This window comes from Geotrypetes seraphini, chromosome 1 (genome assembly GCF_902459505.1).
Source record: "Geotrypetes seraphini chromosome 1, aGeoSer1.1, whole genome shotgun sequence".
NCBI classification, from domain to species: Eukaryota; Metazoa; Chordata; class Amphibia; order Gymnophiona; family Dermophiidae; genus Geotrypetes; species Geotrypetes seraphini.
In genome coordinates, this window is record NC_047084.1 from 398,100,913 (window position 1) to 398,126,494 (window position 25,582).

Below are 25,582 nucleotides of genomic sequence, written 5' to 3' on the forward strand. Positions count from 1 at the left end.
TTCAACCCCACACGGTCTATCGCATACTTGGCGTTAGCTTACAGTAGAGCTACAGCATGTCCCAAGCGTACTCCAGGGGCCACTTTAACTCTCTTTACAAAGAGGGCTGCGTTTAGGATAAGGAGTTTATAATTTTGGTCAGCATCACCGCTCATTAAACAGAAAGAGTTTTTGTTACGAGACAGTTTTATTTTAAGATCTACGCCGTTGATGAGTAGCTTTTCTTGAAAAAATAGATCGCTGTGTAAATGTCCCAACAGCTCCACCTTGTGGCTAGATGCTGTAAAGTGAGCCCTTTCGGTAAAACCCACATTACGTGCACCTATATCTCTAACGTTATGATGTTCGGCTGTATCCTTATAAAACAGGCCGCTTGTGATTTAAAGGCTCCTTCACCGTAATTGAGGATCAGCTCTATGAGGGCTCTATTTGGGTAATAGTTATTACTCTGACTAATCAGCTGGTCTCCCAGGGTAACATCCAATTGGCTAAAAATAGATGCAATCGGGTAGTTTACCAGGGCTACTTTGGCAGCTGCGTCAATGTCTTAACTATCTTCTTTCACAATTTTACAGGTCAGATGCAGGAGAGTGTTGTTTAAATCAATGTAGTCTTCACCGTGTCCCGCTATGTAGAAGTCCAAAGGTGCTGTTTCCGATAAAGCTGATAATGGTGGTATTTCCACATAGATGCTTTTTTCGATACTGGTTTGGGTCGGGGATAGCTCAAACTGATCTAGTTCTGATTTAACGCATTCTTCAGAGCCGTTTTGTACAAAAGCCATGGTTTCATAGAACGGGCCCTTCTCTTCTTGGATCCGCTGTATAGCTTCTGTGATTTGTTACCTTGGAGTTTCTTTCTTTTAAAAGGTTTTGGAGGTCCTTGCAGAATCTCTTGAGGATAGGTCCTCTTTCTTTTAACAGCACGTCTAACCACAGCCAGTCCTGACCCCGCCTGCTCCGCGGAATGGTTTATTTAGAACGGTTGTTGTGACATGGCCCATGACATCTTTAGCTATATTTTTTGTTGCTCCTTTCACATGTGGTTCAATAATTTCAAAACCCCTTCTCAAAAGCGGTATTGCTTTTCTAAAGAGACTACGAAATACGCCACCTACACTGGCACCGCACATGACAGGGGCCCCGTGATATCCTGAAAGCCCATTACTGGCTTGTGCTGTGTAATAATTTGTATGCTTTGGGGTCTCCGTAATCTTTAGACACCAACATTTTAAAACACAACAGTCTTCCTGGGTCGCAGGTGAAGCTTAAGGATCACCTTCCCGTAACAAAATGAGACGTTCCTGTTCTGATCTGTCTTTATTTCAAATGTGATGGTGTCGATGTGCTGCTTGTTCACAGGTACATAGAGCGGTTTATCGTACGTTGTGATAAGCAGACTATGTCTGCTAGGAGTGTCCCTAGAGCAGTGCACAGTTCTAATCCAGACCCTTCTCAAATCCCTTCAGTTAAACCATTTCTTGAGTCAGAAGAGGACTTTCCTTCTTTGTCCTGTAGAGGGAGCGGGAGAGCAGGAGTGCAAGGTTCCCATCCCCCACTGTGTCCCAAGGTGATTACCCGGAAATCCTTTCCACCTGAGGGTTTGGGGCGGGGCTGCAGACTGCTATTCCTGAGAACTAAACTCCTGGAGAATCAGAGGAGGGAGGAACAGCAGCAGGACAGGTCACAGCGCTCAGGGCTGGGAGCTCCTGATAGCAGCCAAACTCCTGAATCTATGGAGTTAACAGAGGCTGGGGAAGAAGTACCCCTCAGTCTGTTGGAGGAACCGCATGCCATGGAGCTGGAGCTGAGCCCTGATACTAGTGCTGCGTGGTCTCATGAAGTTGCACCCATGGAAGTCTGCTGCCTAAAAACAAGTAACTAAATGTTTTGCTAAGAATACTTCAAGTTTGTTTTGCCTGTTTGCAAGAGCTGAATAATTCTTACTCCAGCTGAAGAGTGAAGTTGCTCTCTTGTTGAACTGGGCAAGGACTTTATTGTGAAGTTTTGGTTTTTACTTTTGAAAGTTTAATTGTTCTTTCCTTGTTAGGAAAGTGGACTGTGATAGTCAGAGGCAGTGGGGTTTGCTCCGTGTTTCTGTGGTGGGATAGTGGGCCTAATTATTGGCAGTTTAAAGACCACACGGAGCACACTGTCTAACCAGCTCTGTTGCTGAAGAAGTCAGTACACAAAATACACTCCAAAAAAACTGCCAAAAACCTAAGCTAGTTACAACAAAAGAGGCAGAAATCGTCACAAAAGGGTTCACTAAGGGGGCGCTCAGGACCAAGACTGTGCACACCATGCAAACCGCGTGCAAACTATCATGGATAATACCAAATTAAAGGGTGCTCTCAGTGTGAGCAAGCAGCGATAGGAGTCAAGCTCCAACACTTCACAACTTAGGTAGAGGTAATATACCCCCACCCGCACACCATCATTGAGCACCCTGGGTGTGCTATAAATAAAAGTAAAAATATCCACCAATATAAGCTAATAAATCAAAACAGGTGAGTAACAGGTACAGCAGCACTGGCTTGAAGCTGAATTGATACAGCCCTGAAGTTATTGCTTTAGTTTTGAAGTTTTCTTTTCTTTTGCTATGAACACTTTTTGGACTGCAAACTGAAAATGAACTTAACTCTGTGAAGGGAAGATTTTTGCTATATGATTTTGGACTATTTTGATTTGTTTCTCCCACAGAGACTGTTTTCTAATAGAGTTTTGCAATGTGCATTTGAAGCCTGTTGGCTCCTACAGAATCATCCTGACAAGTATTCTGTTATTTTTTCTGTTTTGAGGATTAAAGTTCCTGGTTTCATTGAAGCTGTGCCTATTGCATTTGTGCCTATTGCACTGAACGCTGTATTATACCCTCCTTGTGCAGCCCTCAGCGGCTCACAAGAGTTTTCATGTACCGGTGATCCCAGACACCTTTCCTGGAGCTTGCTGGCTACAACGTGAGGGTGATAAACTTATCCGCTGACCCTAGAGCTGGAACACAGCGCAACAGTTGTACAAAATGGTCACCTACTAACTGGTGCTCTACAATATCGGTGTACACGTAGAGGGTATTAAAGCCGGCTTCGATATTTGCTGGGAAATGAGAATGCCTTGTATTAAAGTTAGCCTTTACCCCCAAAATGGTTGCCAAATCACCCCCTGCAGAAATAACAGACTTATCCTCTGCTTTTACATGAATTCTTCGTGTATTGGGGTCATATATGATTCTCGGCGGTCTCTCAGACTCATAGATGCTTCTAATGTCATGATTCATGGTTTCCAATAACCTCCCCAAGGTCGCATAATATCCTCTCTGGATTGTAAATTTATGTACATTTCCTTCTCCAGAGGTGACAACGTACTTTATGTCTTCCTTAATATTTTCTCAAGTATGTGGGTATTGTATTTCCACCAGCCCCGCTGTCCATGGCCCCTGTAAGTCCAAAGGCCTAGCTATTTGTATGGTAAAATTAGAGCTGGTATTATGGGGAAACATAGCTGCCGAAGCATTGCTAGGCAATGTGATATAAAAGCCACCGTCATTCATTATTTTTTTTTTCTCTCTCTCTGTGCTGCTTCAAAAGACAAAATCAGATGTCTTGAATCTCTGAGGCCTTCACCCAACTGTTAAATTTATCAGGCCACCCCTTCCATTTCACGAGACAACTTTTGTTCTTATCCCCTCCTTTTACCTTTAGAACCTTTTCGATACGGTATATTCTGTCCTGTAGAGGCTTGACTTTTAGTAATTCTTCAGGATAAAAAGAACCTTGTATAGCTTCGCTATCATAATCCTGTATCTTGTATGTTGTTCTCTGACCCCTGTTTAAAACATCTTTTATTATAAATATCTCATCCGTCCATGTTTGCTCGTAACCTTTCTCAAATTTTCCTTTAACTTTTGATAGCCTCACACGGTCTCCTTTCTTTAAGAGATCCTTGGTGGGATCGCATTTGATGTTACTGCCATAGACTGTTTTCCAAATCTGCAAAGAGTTTGAGGGTGTCACATCTACAGGCCTCGCCTGTATCGTTCTGTGAAAACTATAATTATAGCTGTGCACTAAAGCCTGTAGGACGTCTTGATAAGTAAAGGTATTATGGGCTGTAAAATACCGCCACATTTTGGATTTTAAAGTCCTGTTAAATCTTTCCACTACAGCTGTTTTAACATCATTATGGGTCACAAAATGGCCAACACCTTTTTGTTTTAATAAATTCTTCAGAGACTTATTTAAAAATTCTTTACCCTTGTCTGTTTGAAGTTTTTCAGGTATACGCCCTAAATTAAATATTGTTTCAAAGGCTTTGGTACTGGTTTTTGTTTTTAAACTCACGACCCATGTATATTTTGACAGGATATCTATTACCGTTAAGATGTTTTTGTAACCGTTGTTATAACAGGCAAAGGCTGACATGTCGACTAAGTCACTTTGCCACTGGCTGTCAATTTCTGATACCATTGTTTTATTTCTTTTAAAATGGATTCTATCCAGTCTGTGTCAATTGTACGCGTTTTGACCGGTGACCCAGTCCACTACGTCTTTTTTCTGGACTGTAATATCGCTCTTTTTAGCCGCTTGAAGTAGAGGGTTAATGCCTCCATAGCTTCCTGCCGCATATGGATCGTAATAAATTTGCTTCAATAAAGATTCTTTCATGTTCCATTCAGCTCTGTCAACATAGCTCTAAATAAAAAAAAATAGGTCTTAAAACTCTGCCTTTTAACAGACCTTGTTAGGTGACAGTTGTTTGTTTGTTTTTTCAGATTGTTAAAGACAACACCAGGAGGCCGGGACATGTTCAGACATGTTTAAACACACCTCCCCCTTGGCTTTATCAGGGGGGCTGCAAGGGGCTTATCAGCTGTCACCATGACAACCGGGGAGTTGCCCATCCCCAAAACCATTAACTAAGTTTCATACTGTCTGTTAAAAAAAAAAAACAGGACAGAAAAAAAAATGCAGCCTTTTCTAAGCTATTTCTGCACTGCTCTTAAAACCTGGCATCTGTTTTAAAAACAGGAAAAAAACAAAACAGCTGTAAATGTCTTTTGTTTTGTGATCTGCCTGTGCATTGCTTTATCCATGAGCTCTTAAAACCTGTCTTAACTAAAATGTTAAAATAAAGACACTTCTTTTTCTGGCCACATCATTTCCGGGGGTTTTGACTAAGTCAGAAAATGCATTTCCCTCTCATCAGAAAAGCGCATTTCCGGCTCTTCATTTACCCTATTTCTGCCTATGTGGTCAGAAAAGCGCATTTCCGGCGCTTCATTTACCCTATTTCCACCTACGTCATCAGAATACCTCTAATATTTCTGATATAAAAGATATAAACAATAAACTGGACACCATAAATGACTGGCTTTACTCTAATAAACTTTCTCTCAATATTGACAAATCCCATGGTCTCCTATTTTCAATTAAAAATACCGAATTTCTACCGGAAAAAATTTCTATTAAATCTGTTCCAATTCAAATGGAAACAAAAATAAAACTTTTAGGAGTCATCATTGATAAAGATCTATCATTCCACGACCATATTAGTTCGGTTATAAAAACGTGTTTCTATAAACTTCGTATCATTCGCTCATTAACTTCAATCTTAGAGACCGAATCTATCAAAATTCTGGTTCATTCTTTATTTCCCACTTAGATTACTGTAATTCCCTTCTCAATGGTCTCCCCCAAAAAGAAATCCGACGCCTTCAATTAATACAAAACACTGCAATAAAACTCATCTATAAACTAGGTAAATATGATCATGTTACTCCAGTCCTGAAAGATGCACACTGGCTTCCCGTGGCTCATCGAATCACCTATAAAATCATCATCTTGACTTTCAAAACAAAATCTTCTCATCAGCCTTCATACCTTCATAAACTCCTCATTCCTCAATGTTCACCACGAACTTTGAGATCAACAAATCAAAATCTCCTATTAATTCCCTCCATTAAAGAGTTCTATTATACACGGAAAATAAATTTTGCTGTATCTGCCCCAACATTGTGGAATTCTCTACCACAACCACTTCGAGACGAACAACATCTAGATAAATTTAAGATAGGCTTGAAGACTTTTTTATTTCGCGATGCATTCTCTTCTGTTTAGATTCTACTCTTCTCGCTTATTTCATTCACATTACTTTCTACCTTTTTGTTTTTTAATTTTTTAAATTTTAATTTTGTATCTCTCTTAAAGAACCTTCCCCACCCAACATGTTTTATTCCTACTTCCCCTTACTCCCTTTTCTCTCTACAATGTAACTCTACCCTCCCATTCCCTTTTTTCCTCACTGTCAAGTTTGTCATGTTAATGTCTTTAATGTTCACTATATGCACTTCTAAATATTTACTTTTTCAATTTCTTTTTCTTTACTTTTTTTTAAATTTAATGTAAACCGGCCAGATATTTGTTTGATGGTCGGTATATTAAAATCTAATAAACTTGAATAAACTTGAAACTTGAATGTACATTTCCGGTAGGGCAGGGCACTCCCATTTCCGGTGATGTCATCAGAATGTGTATTTCCGGGATCAAACACGCCCCCCATTTCCGGCGATGTCATCAGAAAGCGCATTTCCGGTGGCATAGGGGTGGGGCATGGGGCGGGGCCAACATTCATTCCTATGGGGGCGGGGCATGGGCGGGGAGCTCAATCACTGACTGTATGTATCTCAGTTGTAAACCGCTTTGAACTTCTAATATAGCAGTATATAAGAAATAAAATTATTATTATTATTATTATTACCATTCATTCCCATGGGAGGGGGCGGGGCATGGCAGAGGAGTGGGTGGAGGGGCATGGTGTTGCCGGGGCCATGGGAAAAGTGGGTGTGGTGTGGTGCGGGGCTTTGGCGGGGCATAAGGTAAAGTGGGTGTGGAGTGGACGGGGCATGGGTGTGGTGTGGGCGGAGAGTAGGCGGGGCTTAACCCGGAAGTGAACGCTGATTGATCGATCCTTATCTCTGACAGCTATCAATCATTTTGACATGAGGTGTACCCATTATATTACTGATGTCAGTCAACCCAATGGGCTGGGAAGAATATGTCCTTGTTTTATGCAGGGGTTGTTTCTGAGCTCCACTGATGCATTTGTTGACTGTTTGCAGTTAATGTTCATATATTAATTCTTGAGCAGAACTGTTGTTTATGGACTTCCTGTTTTGTGAGGTGGTGCTTGGGTACTAACTAGAGGTGGAGCCAGAAAGCACAGTGAAGTAGAGCAGTATCACAGAAAAAATCTGGAAAGGATGCCTTCTGCATATAGCACAAGGCCTTGGGACACAACCCACTTGTCTAGAATGTCTCACCTATCTACTGGAAAAGAGCTTACCAGGCAAGTACATAATCTTCTTTTACTGCATCCTCTGGCAAGGTGTTCCAGAGCTTAACTAGTCTCAGAGTGAAAAAGTATTTTCTCCTATTGGTTTTAAAAGTATTTCCTTGGAACTTGGGAAAATTTTAAGAATTAAGAATGTTGGAAGTACATGTTTTGTTTTGTTTTTATAGTAAAGATTAATGGGCATTTTATTTTTAATGTAGTTGAGAACTGGAATATTAGTTTTACCTGTTTGGAGAATATTGTTAGCTTTGGAATTGCCAAGCTTGGCTGACTGAATAAGGTGAATAGCACTGATTCCATCATCATTCTTCATAGGCATCCCATCCACTAATAGCTGGTTCTCTGCAGATTAAGGACAAAACAAAACAGAATAGTGAATATAGCATTCCAAGTAACCTAATTAATCTATAGAGTGTAGCTCAGAGAAAAAGAATTTAGTTTCTCTTTGCAATGCAATTTTCTGACACATTCTATGCTGTCATGGCCCCTTCCACATGCACTCTAATCCCAATGACATAATGTAAATATCAAAGACTTATTAATTTTAAAAGTTGCAAATTTAAATTACCACTGAACAATGGTCTAGGTTTTGATTATAAATCATAGAAACATGATGGCAGATAAAGGCCAAATGGCCCATCCAGTCTGCCAATAAATCAGATAGGATATTGTAACTTTATATACAGCATCAGAAGACTGAAGCTTATATTCAATATGGTGGAAAGGACTGAGGTCCGTATCATCATGTACACTGAAGGCTTGACAAAAAATATAAATTTTAAGCATAATTTTAAACTTTTAAAAATTTGCTTCTGCATGCAATTCTTTAGAAGACCATTCCATAACCTTGGAGCCAAGCAAAAGAAAGCTTTCCTCATCATCACCTTATATCATATTCTTGTCAGATAAGGCATGACAATTATAATTTCCTGCAGAGATCTGAGGACTCTGCTAAGTACATATATTTGTATTTATATACGAATACCACTCTTTGTTACAAGATCCTCTGGACAACATCTGCTCTGGGTTCCTTCTCTAAAAATAATAAATACCTGCAGATCAACAATATTCTCAGTTACTGCCAAAATAACAAAAGAATTGCTGCAGCTGGGTCAGACCAGTGGTCCATCGTGCCCAGCAGTCCGCTCATGTGGCGGCCTTTAGGTCAAAGACTAGTTCCCTGAGACTAGCCTTACCTGCGTATGTTCTTGTTCAGCAGGAACTTGTCTAACTTTGTCTTGAATCCCTGGAGGGTGTTTTGCCCTGGAAGAGCCTCTGGAAGAGCGTTCCAATTTTTTATCACTCTCTGGATGAAGAAGAACTTCCTTACGTTTGTACGGAATCTATCCCCTTTTAACTTTAGAGAGTGCCCTTTCGTTCTCTCTACTTTGGAGAGGGTGAACAACCTGTCTTTATCTACTATGTCTATTCCCTTCATTACCTACACATCTTCGGGCAGAGCAAAATTTAGACAAATTTAAAGGAGCTTTAAAAAGCTTCCTATTCACTGATGCTTTTGACTAATGATCCCACTATTCTTTTCTCATTGATCCCCTTAGTCCTTTTGTTTTTCTCCCATATACGTTCTCTTCCCTGTATTTATTGTAGTTCTGCCCCCTCTCCTGCTCGTTCTTAGTATGTTTATTTTGTGTTTGTCTGAGTAAAATTGGTCTGTTTATCATTATTATTTAAAATTTTGTTCTTACCCCTATTTTATTGTTGTAAAACACTTAGGGCTCCATTTAATAAGCTGTGTTAGTGGTTTTAGTGCGCGCTTGGCGTGCGCTGAATTGCCCGCGCGCTAGACGCTAATGCCACCATTGAGCTGGCGTTAGTTCTTGGCGTGTAGCGCAGGGGTTAGTGCGTGCTAATTGGCAGCAAGTGCTAAAAATGCTACCGCAGCTTAGTAAAAGGAGCTCTTAGTATTTGATAAGCGTTCAATCAAATTTACAATAAACTTGGAAACTTAGAAAAAGGAAAGGAATGCCAATATTTATAGTATAAGTGTAAAGAAAAAAAATAGTTATTGTATGATCCAATGTCCAACTAAGGATTAAAACCATATTATAATAGAAAACTAAAAAGGAAACGCCAAACTAAATAAATTTTTAAAGAAGCTCTAAATTTTGTATAGGTAGGCTCACAGCAAAGTTCATTAGGAAGAGAGTTCCATAAATAAGGTACCAATGCAAAAAAGGCAGAGTTTTGAGTACATTTTAATCTAACCAAATGAATAGATGGTATTGTTAGTCTATTTAAAGTCAACGACCGCAGCAATCAGGAAGGTTTATATGGAACGAGTAATTTTGCGAGATAATCATGTTGCCCACTGGTCAACATTTTGAAAAGCAACAAAACAACAAAAGAACCAGAGGTCCAACTTCGTCTGCAGTGAAAAAACAGACCAGAGCAAACAAACCAAAACTGCAGACTTGTACACGGTGCAGGCAAATTTTATTTTGACAAATAAATCTTAACTAAAAACCTTTTACCAGACGGGGGACCCAACACGGTCCGTGTTTCGGACAACCTTCATCAGGGGTCCTAATAGGTACAAATACAATATTAAAACAACCATATAAAAATTAAGATAATAAAAGTGCTATATATGAATATTGTATGTTTTGATGATCCTACTTATATTTAAGATAGGTGTTTAGGAAAAAGAATTATAGATGTGTGGAAAGAAAAAATGGGTAAGAAAGAAAGGAAGAGAGAAAATTCATGCATAGTAAAAAGGTATACATAAATATAAAAATATTTGAATTTAATATGCATAAACATGTTGAATGTGAAAAGCAAATGAATATAGAGTAAGACCAAGATTAACCAAGTGTGAGAGAAAGGGTGAAATGTAGAACAATATAGGAGAAGGTAAATATCCTTGAAATGTGATAAAGACAGAGAACAAGAATTAGAAAAAGAGAAAAATAGAATTATATTATAAATAATCAATACATACCATGGTAATAAAGGTAAAAAGAAAAATATCACAAAAAGAAGCCTGGAAAAATAGCTATCAAGGAACATAAAAAAGAGACATATAAACATGAAATAATCTTAAACATATATCATAAATAAAAGAGTAAATAAATGAATAAGAATAAACAAAACTTAACAAAATGTAATATACAACTTGGTGATAAGCAAACAAACATCATGAATTTCATTATAAATTTTTCAGTAATTTAGAAAACCAATGATACATATCAAGTGATGTCTGTAATTTACAATGGAAAACAACACAGCCAATAGACAATTTGAAATGCCCACCAAATTAAAAATGTAAATGGTGTGAGATATAAAAGGACTCCCCAAAGGCTATTTGCAAAATAATACTTTAAATAATTGAATGCAGCAAAAAAGAAATACCAAACAAAGATATAAATTTATAAATTTAGGGCTAGCTCCAAAGGATTCTTAACCCTGCAGTTGTAATCAAAGAAGGTTACCACATAAATCAAAAAACGCTGAGCATTATATAAAAGGAAAAAGAACAAGAGAAAAGAGAGCATGTAATTTTTAAAGCTAGCTGCAAAAATTGCATTCATAGTTAAGAAAAGGGGGGGCCACATGGATCAAAAAACGCCAAGCAATAACCAAAGAGTGTTAGGGCAACAACCAGATAAATCAGGGGAGAAAGGCAGAAAAGTAAAGAGAAAGTGAAAACACCAAGGTTTTGTAGAAGCTTACCGTTTGGTAGCACACCAGTGAATCTCCGAAATGCACTACAAGTTCGTCACAGTAAAAATTGCTGTAAGGTACAACAAGCTATAAAGGAGATGGGGCCGTAAAGAGAGGTCATAAAAGTGTTGTAAAAGTTTAAAAAACTCCGGGTTGATTGTGTAGAAAACTAAGACATGCTTGTACCAAAAGAAATAAAGTAAAAGCAGAGGCAGCTTTGTATATAAGAAACTAGCAATGGAATATGTAAAATGTATAACTTATTACATAAAAAAAGGGGGTAATAAAGAGTTATAAAGTGAAAACGGGACTGACCAATCAGCATGATTGTGGGCGTGTCAATTTATGAGAATAAAAAAAGGCAAAGGAAAATAATGGGGGAAAGAGGCAAACCATTCAAATAGCCTTAATTTGGCCGTATTATTTTGGCAAATGCATTAAAATTCATTTATAAAATCGCACAAATGTTTATAAAAAAGCAACATTTTGTTATAAAATAAAATAAAAAGTAAAAAGTTTATGCAATTCTTAAAGTTATAAACAACCTTATAAGCCATAATGTGGTAGCAAGATCATGTAATATAGCACAAGTGAAGTACAATAAGACATAACATTAATTTAAAAATACAAACAAATTAAAAATTTTTTTTAATATATATGTATAACATATAAAAAATATATATATATCAGATAAAAGATAAATACACATTTAGAGAGCAATAATAAATTAAAGAAAAGGACGATAGTCTATCTCTGCATTAAGACCTGCAGGTATAATTGTGTTAAACTCAAAGATAATCCTTTGTTCCATACGTAGCAGGACATTATCGATGTCACCACCTCTCCAACTTATTTTAAAAGTTTTAAAAACCAAAAAACGTAGCTCATCAATAGTATGTGAGAAATCCTTCCAGTGTTGGACTAAGGGTGCTGTTATGATCTCTCTCAAAATACAGCTCCTATGTTCTATAATTCTTGTCTTAATCTTCCTCTTGGTCTTGCCCACGTATAAAAGATTGCAAGGACATCTGATGATATAAATCACATACTGAGTATTGCAGTTACTACTAAAATTTAACTTATATGTTTTTCCAGTCCGTGGATGTTTGAAGGAGGTAGCTTGCATAGAGTGCTTACAGACTGAGCATGACATGCATGGTTGATGCCCTGTATGAACATGTTGAGCCGTATTCACTGCAGGAAGTGCAGAGGGCACAAGTTGATCTCTTAAGTTTGAGTTACGTGAGAGTGCGATGAGAGGTGTCTTGCCTTTAAAACACTGGTGTAATTCCAAAATATGCCAATGAGATTTGATGATGCGTTGAACCTTCCCAGAGAGGTGCGAGTGCTTCAAAACACAGGTAAAATCCGGTGCCTTGCGTACTTTCTTTCCTGTTTGTAAAAGGTCTTCCCGATGTTGACATAGGGATCGTTGGTAGCATTGAAAAACTTCTGTAGTAGGATAACCTCTTTTTACAAATCTTTGAGCCATAGAAGGAGCTTGCCGTACAAATTTATTTTGTGTTGTGCATAATCTTTTGAGTCTCAAAAATTGGCTGTATGGAAGATTCTTTTTGAGTGTATGCTGATGAAAACTGGAGTAGTGTAGATAATTGTTCTTATCTGTTGGTTTTTTATAGATAGAGGTATGGAATCCATATCGAGTTTTTGAAATCATGATGTCCAAAAAAGCAATGTGGTGTTCATGGAATTCCATTTTGAATTTCAGATTATGATCACATGTATTTATCCATTCCAAAAATGTTTTAAGTTTGGGAATAAAAATATCATCTATGTATCTCTTATAGAGTTTTACTTCATTCTGGTATCCATGTGTAGTAAGAAATTTTTCTTCAAAGTTTGCTACATACAAATTAGCTATATCAGGAGCCATAGAGGCTCCCATGGCTGTCCCTTTAATTTGTAGGAAGAATTGGCCTAGGAAACTAAAGTAGTTCTGTGTCAATGCTATAGTTGCAGCAGTGATAATGAATCTATTAGGTATACGTTCAGAGATGTTTCTGTTGTCCAATGTTTTTTCAATAATACTTATTGCTTCCATTTGGGGAATATTAGTGTAGAGGGACTCAATGTCTAGTGTTACCAAGATAATCTCTTCTAGGTCTCCGTCATAATTATCTAAAGTGTTGATCATATGGGCTGAGTCTCGAATGTAAGAGGGTATGAAAGCCAAAGTTAATGCTTTATGCATCAGCCTAAATTTTATTGGAAACCAATGATATTCCTTAAACAACGGAGTAACATGATCATACCTATGAGTGTTTGTAATAACTCTAATGGCAGGGTTTTGAACTATCTGCAATTTCTTAAGTAAAACCTGAGGAAGTCCTGTATAAACAGCTATATTCTGGATAAGTCTCAATTTCTTGATGGCTTTTTTGTAAGATCCTAGGTAGATTATGTTGCAATAGTCCAGTCTTCTTTTGATATTCCTGTGGATATTGGCATTTTTTTGACATTATCACAGAACCCCAACTTTTGCAACTTTACACTAAATTTAGTCAAAAAACTTGTATACTTGATTCTGTCCCTTCATATATTTTTTCTAATATTCCTACCTTCATTATCTCTTGGCTTACAATGTTGGCCCCTTTCTTGGGTGCTAACCCCCAAGGTGGACCCTAGCATCTGGTAACTGTGATTATCCCAGGACAAGCAGGCAGGTATTCTCACAAGTGGTGACGTGATCCAACGGAGCCCCGATGCGGACGCCTCACAAGCAGTCTTGCTTGAAGAAACTCGAAGTTTCGAGTCGCCCGCACCGCGCATGCGTGAGTGCCTTCCCGTCCGACATCGGGTACGACTCCTCAGTTCTTACTTTTCCGCGGAGCCAAGAAGTCCATCTTCGACTCTCTGCATGAAGTTTCTTCATTTGTGCCTTCTTAAGTCCGCAGTTTTGGATTAATTTTCTCTCAATCGCTGATTTTCGTCGTGTTTTGTTGTTTAAAAAAAAATAATAATAATAATTTCTTCCATCCGTTCGACTGGGCAGGCCACATAGCCGCAGCCCCACAGCTTCGATCTTGCGGCGAAGCTCTTCTTGCCTATGTCCCGGCCTGCTACCAGTTTTAAAAAGTGTTCCAAGAGCCAGCGCACGATTTCACTGACGGACCCTCATTGACGCTATATTCGGTGTCTCGGGCCTCAACACCTCCCGAAATCGTGCCGGCCTTGCTCAACATTTACAGCCCGTGCTTTCAAGCGTCATTGCCTCTTGTGGGAGCAGCTTTACAGCATGGAGTCTTCGGCGGAGCTTTCGTCATCGAAGGGTGCTTCACCTTCGACCTCATCCGAAGCTCTCCAGCCTTCCATGTCTGCTGCTTCGAGCCTCATCAAGCCTGCTTCGTTTGTACCGGCTCAGCCTTCGACGCCGGCTGTAGTGCCTTCCTCTGTCTCTTCAGGTCAGATAGTGCAGCAGCCCATTCCCCTGGTAGTGCATTCATCCAGGCATGCCTCACCTCATCGGAAGCAGCCTTTTCTTCAGTATTCGCCACCGGCTACTTCACTTCCTCCTATGCCGGAGCTCAAGGACACGATGGGATCTTTTTCCCCATCTAGATCCCCGACCTCATTGGATCCAGAAGCCTCGACATCGAGTCCCTCTCGAGGCCCTGCTTTGGCTGACCAGCTGTCTTTTTCTTCTTTTCTTCATCAGATGGCAGCTGATTTGGACATTCAACTGGACACTGGGTCCAAATTTTCGAAGGAGTATCTCAAGACCATGCAACTCCCTCAACCTCCTGCTGAGTCCCTCAAGCTTCCTCTTCATAAGCTGCTGGATCAGACCTTTGTCCACTGCCTGGAGACCCCCTATTCCATCCCCGCTGTTCCGGGAAAATTGGATGCCAGATACCGAACAGTTCATCATAAGGGGTTTGACGGTGCCCAGCTATCCCATCAATCCCTTTTGGTGGAATCTTCATTGAAGAGATCTCACCCCTCCCAGGTATATGCAACTGTTCCACCTGGCAGGGAGGGCAAGACAATGGACAGGTTCGGCAGGCGCATTTATCAGAACTCTATGATGACGTCCAGAGTTCTCAATTACAATTTTCATTTTATTACCTATTTTGAGTTTTTCCTGTCTGTCCTTCCCAAGTTGATGCCCTACTTGGATTCTCAAGCACATTTCGAATACCAGGCTTCTTTGTCCCAACTCCGGTTGCAATTGATGCATTCCTCATATGATGCCTTTGAGTTGTCTGCTCGGGCTACTGCTTGCTCGGTGGCCATGCGTCGCCTTGCGTGGCTATGGACAATCGATATGGACCCCAGGACAGGCTGGCTAATGTCCCGTGCGTTGCTACTGACCTCTTCGATGAGTCCATTGAGGCGGCAACCAAGAAGCTTTCGGACCACGAGAAGTCTTTCCAATCTATTCTCCGTCTGAAGCCCAAGCCAGCTCTTCCTCATCCTTCACACTCGCCTTTGATCTACTAGCGGCGTTTTCCACCTAAGCAGACTCCTGCCATCCATCAACCTGTTAAGAGGCAGCATCCACAGAAGCAACAGCAGAAGCCCCAGCCCTCTGCTGTCCCCAAGGCTCCTCAGCCTTTTTGACTGTCTCCTTCACAGCATAACGTCAGTCGTTCTGCCTTTCCCCGTTTTTCCCCCTATCGGAGGTTGTCTCCATCATTTTTACCACCGATGGACGACTATTACCACCGACCTCTGGGTCCTTTCCATTGTAAGGGAGGGATACTCTCTTCAGTTCCATCAAGTTCCTCCGGAACATCCTCCAAGAGAGTGTCCTTCCTCCTCTGCCCAGACCGCCCTTCTTCTTCAGGAAGCTCAGGCTTTGCTTCAGCTCCGGGCTATCGAGCCGGTTCCTTTGGCTCAACAGAACAAGGGTTTTTACTCCCGGTACTTCCTTGTTCCGAAGAAGATGGGCGATCTGCGTCCTATTTTGGATCTCAGGGTGCTCAACAAATATCTGGTCAAAGAAAAGTTTCGCATGCTGACCCTGGCATCTCTGTATCCCCTCCTTGAGCTGAACGACTGGTTATGCTCTCTGGATCTCAAGGAGGCCTACACTCACATTCCCATTCATCCGGCTTCCCGTCAATACCTCAGATTTCGGGTGGGACATCTTCATCTTCAATACTGAGTGCTCCCTTTCAGCCTGGCATCGTCACCCAGTGTCTTCACCAAGTGATTGTTTGTGGTGGCCGCAGCGCTCAGGAACCATGGTCTTCAGGTGTTTCCCTACCTGGACGACTGGCTCATAAAGGATTCCACGTCTCAGGGAGTTGTCCTGGTGACTCAGCGCACTATCTAGTTCCTGCAGAGTCTGGGGTTCGAGATCAACTTTCCAAAATCACATCTGCAACCTTCCCAGACTCTTCCCTTCATCGGAGCTGTTTTGGATAGTATCAAACTCAGAGCGTTCCTCTGTTTGATGTTTGGAAGCTCTTCTCCGTCTTTGTCATTCAGTGTCCTCTCGCCTGTCCATCTTGGCGAGACACATGATGGTTCTTCTGGGCCACATGGCCTCTACAGTACATGTGACTCCTTTTGCCAGACTTCACCTCCAAATTCCTCAGTGGACCCTGGCATCTCAATGGATGCAGGTTTCCGACCCTCTGAGTCGACACATCCAGGTCACTCCTGCTCTAACACAGTCTCTTCGCTGGTGGATGCTCTCTTCCAATCTATCCAGAGGCCCCCCCCATCAGATGGTTCTCACGACCGACTCTTCAACTTACGCTTGGGGGGCTCATCTGGATGGTCTCTGCACCCAAGGCTATTGGACCACTGCAGACCGCTAGTGCCACATCAATCTCCTGGAACTCAGGGTGATCTTCAATGCTCTCACTGCTTTTCAACATCTGCTTCACGACCGTGTGGTCCTCATTCGCACGGACAACCAAGTCGCCATGTATTATGTCAACAAACAGGGAGGCACGGGATCGGCCTCCCTCTGTCAGGAAGCTCTGAAAGTTTAGGATTGGGCAATTTGCCACAACACCTTCCTCAAAGCTGTCTACATTCAGGGGGCGGACAATGCCTTAGCGGACAACTTGAGTCGTCTTCTGCAGCCTCACGTGTGGACTCTCCATTCCACGCCCCTTCATCACATTTTCTCTCTGTGGGGAACGCCTCAGATAGACCTCTTTGCAGCCCTCCACAACTTCAAACTGCCTCAGTTCTGCTCCAGGATCTACACTCATCATCGCCTCAAGGCAGATGCTTTCCTTCTGGACTGGACGAATCTCTTTCTATATGCGTTTCCTCCATTTCCTCTCATTCAAAAGACTTTAGTCAAGCTGAAGTCCGACCATGCCACCATGATTCTGATTGTTCCTCGGTGGCCCAGGCAACCTTGGTACTCCCTTCTACTTCAGATCAGCAGCAGGGAGCCCTTCCTTTTACCAGTGTTTTCATCGCTGCTTACACAGCATCAGGGATCTCTGCTTTATCCCAACCTGCAGTCTCTCCACCTGACAGCTTGGTTCCTCTCAACATAACTCCTCTCCAGTTTTCGCAAGCTGTGAGGGATGTTTTGGAAGCTTCACGGAAGCCTGCTACTCGACAATGTTACCACCAAAAATGGACTAGATTTTCTACTTGGTTTTTTTCTCATCAGGAGCCTCAACATTCTTCCTTATCTTCAGTTTTGGACTATTTTTTGCACCTTTCTCATTCTGGCCTCAAGTCTACATCGATACGAGTCCATCTTAGTGCAATTGCTGCTTTCCATCAGCCGCTTCAAGGGAAACCTCTCTCTGCTCATCCTGTGGTTTCCAGATTCATGAAAGGAGTTTTCCATGTCAATCCTCCTCTCAAACTGCCTCCTGTGGTTTGGGACCTCAATATTGTTCTTTCTCAGCTTATGAAACCTCCATCTGAACCTATTGACAAGGCTCATCTGAAGTATCTCACTTGGAAAGTTGTGTTTCTCATTGGCCTAACTTCTGCTCGTCGAGTTAGTGAGTTTCAAGCATTGGTTGCGGATCCACCTTTTACAGTGTTTCATCATGACAAGGTGGTTCTTCGCACTCATCCAAAATTCCTTCCTAAGGTTGTCACGGAATTTCATCTCAATCAATCCATTGTTCTTCCAGTGTTTTTTCCAAAGCCTCATTCTCATCCTGGAGAATCAGCTCTTCATACTCTGGACTGTAAGCATCCTTTGGCTTTCTATCTGGAACGCACCAAACCGCACAGAACTGTTCCTCAACTTTTCATCTCCTTTGATCCGAACAAGTTGGGACGTCCTATCTCTAAGCGTACCATCTCCAACTGGATGGCGGCTTGTATCTCTTTCTGCTATGCCCAGGCTGGATTACCCCTTCACAGTAAAGTCACAGCCCATAAGGTCAGAGCAATGGCAGCTTCTGTAGCTTTCCTCAAATCTAAACCTATTGAGGAAATTTGTAGAGCTGCTACATGGTCCTCGGTTCATACCTTCACTTCTCACTATTGTCTGGATGCTTTCTCCAGACGGGATGGACAGTTTGGCCAAACAGTATTGCAAAATTTATTCTCCTAAGTTGCCAACTTTCCCTCCATCCCACTTTGATTAGCTTGGAGGTCACCCACTTGTGAGAATACCTGCCTGCTTGTCCTGGGATAAAGCATGGTTACTTAACGTAACAGTTGTTATACAGGGACAGCAGGCAGCTATTCTCACATCCCACCCACCTCCCCTGGGTTGGCTTCTCTGCTAGCTCTCTGAACTGAGGAGACGCGCCCGATGTTGGGAGGGAAGGCACTCTGCGGGCGACTCGAAACTTCGAGTTTCTTCAAGCAAGACTGCTTGTGAGGCGTCCGTATTGGGGCTCCGTTGGATCACGTCACCCACTTGCGAGAATAGCTGCCTGCTGTCCCTGGATAACAACTGTTACGGTAAGTAACTGTGCTTTTGGGTTATTCTTCAAAATATGCATCACCCTTCGCTATTACCTCACACTGAGGATATCCCGTTTCATTATCATTATTTTGGGTTATGGTGTACATCAATTGAGGGTGTTTTACCCTGTTCACACATTTTTGTCCAAGATACCACCCTCAGAACCTATTGACTTCACTGCTTTTTTGCTGAATCTTTTGTAAGTTCCTTAGACAGTGCCTTTTGGAGTTATTTCTGGGTGTCTAATTTAGTTAATTTTAATGCTGTTATGGATCCTTTAATGGCCAAAAAACCTAGCAGAATTATGAAATCATTAGGATTAGATAATTTGGTACAAAATTGTGATTTGAAAGATATATGGCGAATATTTCATTTTAATGATCGAGAATTTTCGTTTTGCTCCCATGTTCACAAATCATTTTCAAGAATAAACTATATATTTGTTTCAACAGCATTAGTTCAGCAAGTAACACAAACCTCTAATCATCCAATTTTTTTGTCTGATCATGGTGGGGTGTGGATTAAAATTAAAAGAAGTGATCAAGATGATAATAGACCTGTGTGGAGATTTGATAATGCATTGCTGGTGGAACCAAGTTTTATTGAGGAAATACAGTTAAAAATTAATGATTATTTTCAAATTAATAATGTGGTATATATCTCTATGGAAATGCTGTGGGATGCTTTTAAGGTAACCATGAGAGGTCATATTATTTCTTTTTCGGCACATATTAAAAAACAAATTAAAAAACAATTTTATAGTTTGGAACAAGATATAAAGATATTAAAATCAAAATTGATTGATAAATGGGAATACTCTATATTACAAGATCTCTTGAAAGCTAAAGGGAAATATAATGAGATTTTTTCTAAAATGATAAGAAAAGACTTATTTTCTCAACAGGCATTGTATTATACAAACTCAAATAAGGCGGGAAGATTATTGGCAAATTATCTAAAAGCAAAAAAACGAAAAACAAAAGTAGTGGTAATAAAAGATGGAATAGGAAATACTTTTTCACAAATTGGTCCTATTTTAAAACAAGTCTGTAAAAATCTTAGGGGTAGTCCTTGGCTTTCTTATCACGACTAAACTAGTTCTGTAGTCAAAACCTATTTCTACAAACTACGTTTAAGATTCAGCAGCTCTAAACATTTTAATTCATTCACTCATTATATCAAGGCTGGATTACTGTAAATCATTATATAAAGGCATTTCCCCAAAAGAACTCAAAAGACTACAAATAATCCAAAATATAGCTATAAAAATGATCACAAACTCAAAAAAATTCAACCACGTGACTCCTCTTTTGAAAAAGGCTCATTGGCTCCCAGTCTCTCATAGAATCACCTATAAAATAGCATTAATAATTTTCAAAATTCGACTTACAAATTCCCCAATATTTTTCGATCGTCTCCTCATACCTTACATTCCATCCAGAACATTAAGATCCACAGATCATCATCTGTTCACTGTTCCTTCTTTGAAAACTATTGGCACAAGATGACCTCTAATTTTCTCAGTGACAGGTCCTCAGTTATGGAACGCTTTATGAAGGTACTTACGTAATGAAGCAGCATTGAATAGATTCAAAGGCTTCTTAAAAAGCTTTCTATATAGGGATGCCTTCGAGACATAGCTTTGGCGTTTATGAATTTTTGGTCAAGCTTTCATTTAGTCTTTGATCAAGTTCGGTTTTTTTTCTTTTTAAGACACTCATCGTTCTACAATTTTTATCTTATCCCAACCCTGTCCAGTTGTGTTTTCCTTTTATGTCCTCTCTTTACTATAATTATTGTAGTTCATCACTCTTCCAATTTGTACTAATCTTTGTTACACAAAAGTTTGTCTATTTATATTTTATATGTAAAGTTTTCCCCATTTTTAATTTGTAATACGTTATGAAATTAAATTGATATTGCATGTACATCAAATCATAAATAAAACTTGTAAACTTGTCAAGCAAATTGGTGAGGCAAGATCTCCCTCAGCTGAAATTATAATGACTCTGTCTAATTAAATCATGTTTGTCTATGTATTCCACAATTTTATTTTTTATAATTGTTTCCACCATTTTGCCCGGTACTAAAGTCAGGTTTACTGGTCTGTAATTTCCCAAATCTACCCTGGAACCCTTTTAAAAAAAATCAGAGTAACATCGGTCACCCGCCAATCTTCAGGTACAATGCTTGCGTTTCTCTGAACATTGCTACTGAAACATCCTTTGATTTGCGAGAACATTTGCTCAATTGAGATCTTTGAGAAGAAAGGTGTCTCGACGAACTGTAACGATGACTAGAAGCACGATGCTTCGATGCATGTCTGTATGATAACCGGTGCCAAGAACCAGGAGAATGCATTGATGACACAGTGCTGGTACCAGCATCCCTGGTGGTATTACGCTCAGGCTAGGCCGGTACCAGAAGAGTTGATGTCGGGTTAAATATTTAAAATATATCCCCATACTCCACACGAAAGAAAGCTTCAAACTGCTCTGTTAAAGTGGGCACTGGTACCTGTGGTTTCGATGCCGGTACCATTGGTGCCGTGACTCCTTCCGAAGAGGATGACTCGGATGACGATGCACCTCTGAATTTGGAAACGAGCCGCATAAGGGGTTTTCGTTTGGCCGGCATGATTGGATTCAATGCCTTAGTGACCTGCAACCCCACCTGGGAACCTGGTGACTTTATCACTGCCTTACCAGAAGGAGCAAGAGGCTATGACACCACAACTGACGCCGTTGCATCGGAGGATGATGGATGCGAAAGTTACTCTCCTTCCGTGCCAGCACCAAACAATTGCTGTTGTTGAAGAAGGCAGCTTTTTGTGGTGCATTTCTTGAGAGTGGAACAATGCATGCAAGTGTCAATGTGATGTTCTAGTCTGAGGCACTGGATGCATCAGCTGTGATGGTCAGTAACGGAAATTGTCCTCCGGCAACTGCCGCACTTCTAAAACCCTGTTAATGAACGGGACATCGATGGAAAAACCGCCTCAGCCAAATCAAAAGTGAAAGGCTGAGAGGAGAAAGGAGGCCCCACCATCGAAGCACCTGAAGGTGAAAAAACAGGGAAGAAGAATTTTTTAAAACCAGAACTAAGCAGGTATAAAAAGCAAAAAAGAAGAAAGAAAGTAGTAATTAAATGTGCGAACGGGAAGGCAAGGCAAAAAAGAACGAACGTTCAAAAACGTGACGATTTAGCTCCATAGAAAACTAAGAACTGAGGAGCCATGCACCTACATTGGGCGGGAAGGCACTTGTGCATGCGCTCAGTCACAAACTTTCTAAAGCTCTTGAAGTGCCGGTGCACTTTTGCAGCTGTCCGTACAGGGGCTCCATGGATGATGTCACCCCCATATGAGAATATGCTGCTTGCATGTCCTGGGATAAATATGCTTTTCAGTAATAGCAAAAGAAACACAAACTGTAGTGGTGTTGAGCCACACCCTGCTAGTCAGCTTTCTTTTCTCTGCATTTGTCCATGGCCTTTAAACAAAATAAAAACTCAGCTTTCCACATCAAACTTAGCAAGCCTTTAACTTTGGCAGCACACAAACAGCTCTGTTCAAATCAGGAAATCAACACTTCCATTGCCTCCTCATAAAGTGGTTCAGGTGAGTCCAAAACCTCCATAGGCTCCACAGCACTATCCTGGGCTATATGCGACTCCTCAGGTTCCTGCATTACCACATCTTCAGTCTACAGTGTATCAGGAGCCTCTCCAAGTGTGTCTATTTCCCTGGGCTGCCTTTCCAACTGAGGCTTCCAGTCTTCAAATTCTCTGTGTGTTGACTTGCCCTACCCATCTCTGTGCAAGGGAGGTCTGCTGCTCTGGTCTGCTTTCCTCTCCACTTGCTTAGCCAGTAACTTACAAGATCATTAAGGGCATAGAGAGAGTAGAGAGGGACAGATTCTTCAGACTTTCAAATAATAAAAGAACAAGAGGGCATTCGGAAAAGCTGAAAGGGGACAGATTCAAAACAAATGCTAGGAAGTTCTTCTTTACCCAACGTGTTGTGGACACCTGGAATGCGCTTCCAGAGGACGTAATAGGGCAGAGTACGGTACTGGGGTTCAAGAAAGGATTGGACAATTTCCTGCTGGAAAAGGGGATAGAAGGGTATAGATAGAAGATTACTGTGCAGGTCCTGGACCTGTTGGGTTGCCATGTGAGCGGGTTGCTGGGCGCGATGGACCTCAGGTCTGACCCAGTGGAGGCATTGCTTATGTTTCTTATGTTTAGAGCCATTCTCACAAATCTTGAATGTAAAGGGATACCATCCACTCAACCACTGTGGACACAGCAGAGACAAATGCCCAACTGGAGTCATTGTGGATCAAAGTACCAGGAAGCAACGGATCCGAGATAAAGATGGGACTGTTCTACCGTCCACCTGGGCAAACTGAAGCTGAAGATACAGAAATGGTAGCCGAGCTGAGAAGGGAATGCAAGAACCCAAACACCATAGTTATGGGAGATTTCAACTATCCTGGGATAGACTGGTGTCTTGGAAATTCAAAATGTGCAAGGGAAACGGAGTTCCTGGAAGCAGTCCAGGACTGCTTCATGGAACAACTAGTCGAGGCACCAACGAGAGGATCAGCGACTCTGGATCTGATCCTCAATGGGCTGAAAGGCCCCGCGAAGGATGTGGAGATCATAGGACCACTAGGAACCAGTGACCACAACATGATTCAGTTCAAAGTGCAAGTAGGACTACCTATGGGAAAGAGAACCAAGGCAACATCATTTAACTTCAAGAAAGGGAACTATGATGCCATGAGACAAATGGTGAGAAAGAAGCTCAAAAACAGCTCCAAGGAAACTCGGACTGTGGAGCAAGCCTGGTCCCTATTCAAGGACACAGTAAACAAGGCACAAAACCTATATATACCAAGATTTAGGAAAGGTTCCAAGAAGAATCAGACAAAGGACCCTGCATGGATAACCAGTGAAGTAAAGAAAGTGATAGGAGACAAGAAAAAATCATTTCGGAAGTGGAAAAAGGACAAAACTGAAGGAAACTGGAGAGAGCACAGGAAGCAACAAAAAGAATGTCACCGAGTAGTCAGGAAAGCCAAGAAAGAGTATGAGGAGAGACTAGCAAAGGAAGCAAGAAATTTCAAACCATTTTTCCGATATGTGAAAGGGAAACAGCCAGCGAGGGAGGAGGTGGGGCCCCTGGATGAGGGTGACCGGAAGGGAGTGGTGAAAGAGGAAAAAGAGGTGGCTGGTAGGCTAAACAAGTTCTTCTCGTCGGTCTTTACTATAGAGGACACATCCAGTGTGCCAGAACCGGAAAAAATCTTCAGAGGAGACCAAGAGGGGAAATTATCATGCATGGAGGTAAGCCTCGAAGACGTTCTCAAGCAGATAGATAGATTAAGAACGGACAAAGCTCCGGGCCCAGACAGGATCCACCCGAGAATACTGAAAGAGCTCAGAGATGAAACAGCAGAGTTACTGCAGCATATTTGCAACCTGTCCTTGAGAACAGGGGTAATCCCGGAGGACTGGAAGATAGCGAATGTTACACCGATCTTCAAAAAAGGATCGAGAGGCGACCCGGGAAACTACAGACCGGTGAGCTTAACCTCTGTTCCGGGGAAGATGGTCGAATCAATGATCAGGGAAGGTATCAATGAGCATATAGAAAAAAATAATCTGATGAGATCAAGCCAGCATGGTTTCTGTAAAGGCCGATCATGCCAGACAAATCTACTGCATTTCTTTGAAGGGATAAGTAAGCAATTGGACCAAGGTGACCCAGTAGACATTATATATCTAGATTTCCAAAAAGCCTTCGACAAGGTGCCCCATGAACGCTTACTGAAGAAACTGTGGAGTCACGGGGTGGAAGGGAACGTGTACAGATGGATCAAAAATTGGCTGGCGGACAGGAAACAGAGGGTAGGAGTAAAGGGGCACTAATCTGACTGGATAGGTGTCACAAGTGGTGTTCCGCAAGGGTCAGTGCTGGGACCATTGCTGTTCAATATATTTATTAATGATCTAGAAACGGGGACAAAGTGCGAAGTTATCAAATTCGCGGATGACACAAAACTCTCCAGCAGGGCCAGAACTGTTGAGGAATGCAAAGAACTGCAGAGCGACCTGAACAAACTGAGTGAGTGGGCAAAAAAATGGCAGATGAGCTTCAATGTGGAGAAATGTAAGGTCTTGCACATAGGGAAGGGGAACTCCATGTACAGCTATACGATGGGAGGGAGGGTACTCGGGGAAAGCAGCCAAGAAAAAGATCTGGGGGTATTGGTGGATAACACAATGAAGCAGCGGCCTCAAAAAAAGCGAACAGAATGTTGGGCATTATCAAAAAAGGTATCACTACCAGAACAAAAGAAGTTATCCTGCCACTGTATCGAGCAATGGTGCGCACACATCTGGAATACTGCGTCCAATACTGGTCGCCATACCTCAAGAAGGACATGGCAATACTCGAGAGGGTCCAGAGGAGGGCAACGAGGATGATAAAGGGTATGGAGAACCTTTCATATGCCGAACGGTTGGACAGGCTGGGGCTCTTTACCCTGGAGAAGCGGAGACTGAGAGGGGACATGATAGAAACGTATAAAATCATGAAAGGCATAGAAAAGGTGGAGAGGGACAGATTCTTTAGACTAGCAGGGACAACTAAAACAAGAGGTCATTC

At 41.4% G+C, this 25,582-nt stretch overlaps 1 protein-coding gene across 1 annotated transcript in view; it reads right to left on the bottom strand.

The window, feature by feature from the left end:
* GNE (glucosamine (UDP-N-acetyl)-2-epimerase/N-acetylmannosamine kinase) overlaps nt 1-25,582 on the bottom strand; it is a 547,927-nt gene that overhangs the window by 51,810 nt on the left and 470,535 nt on the right. The window contains 1 exon segment of the mRNA XM_033917983.1: nt 7,575-7,691. Within this exon segment, the coding sequence (XP_033773874.1) occupies nt 7,575-7,691 (117 nt within the window).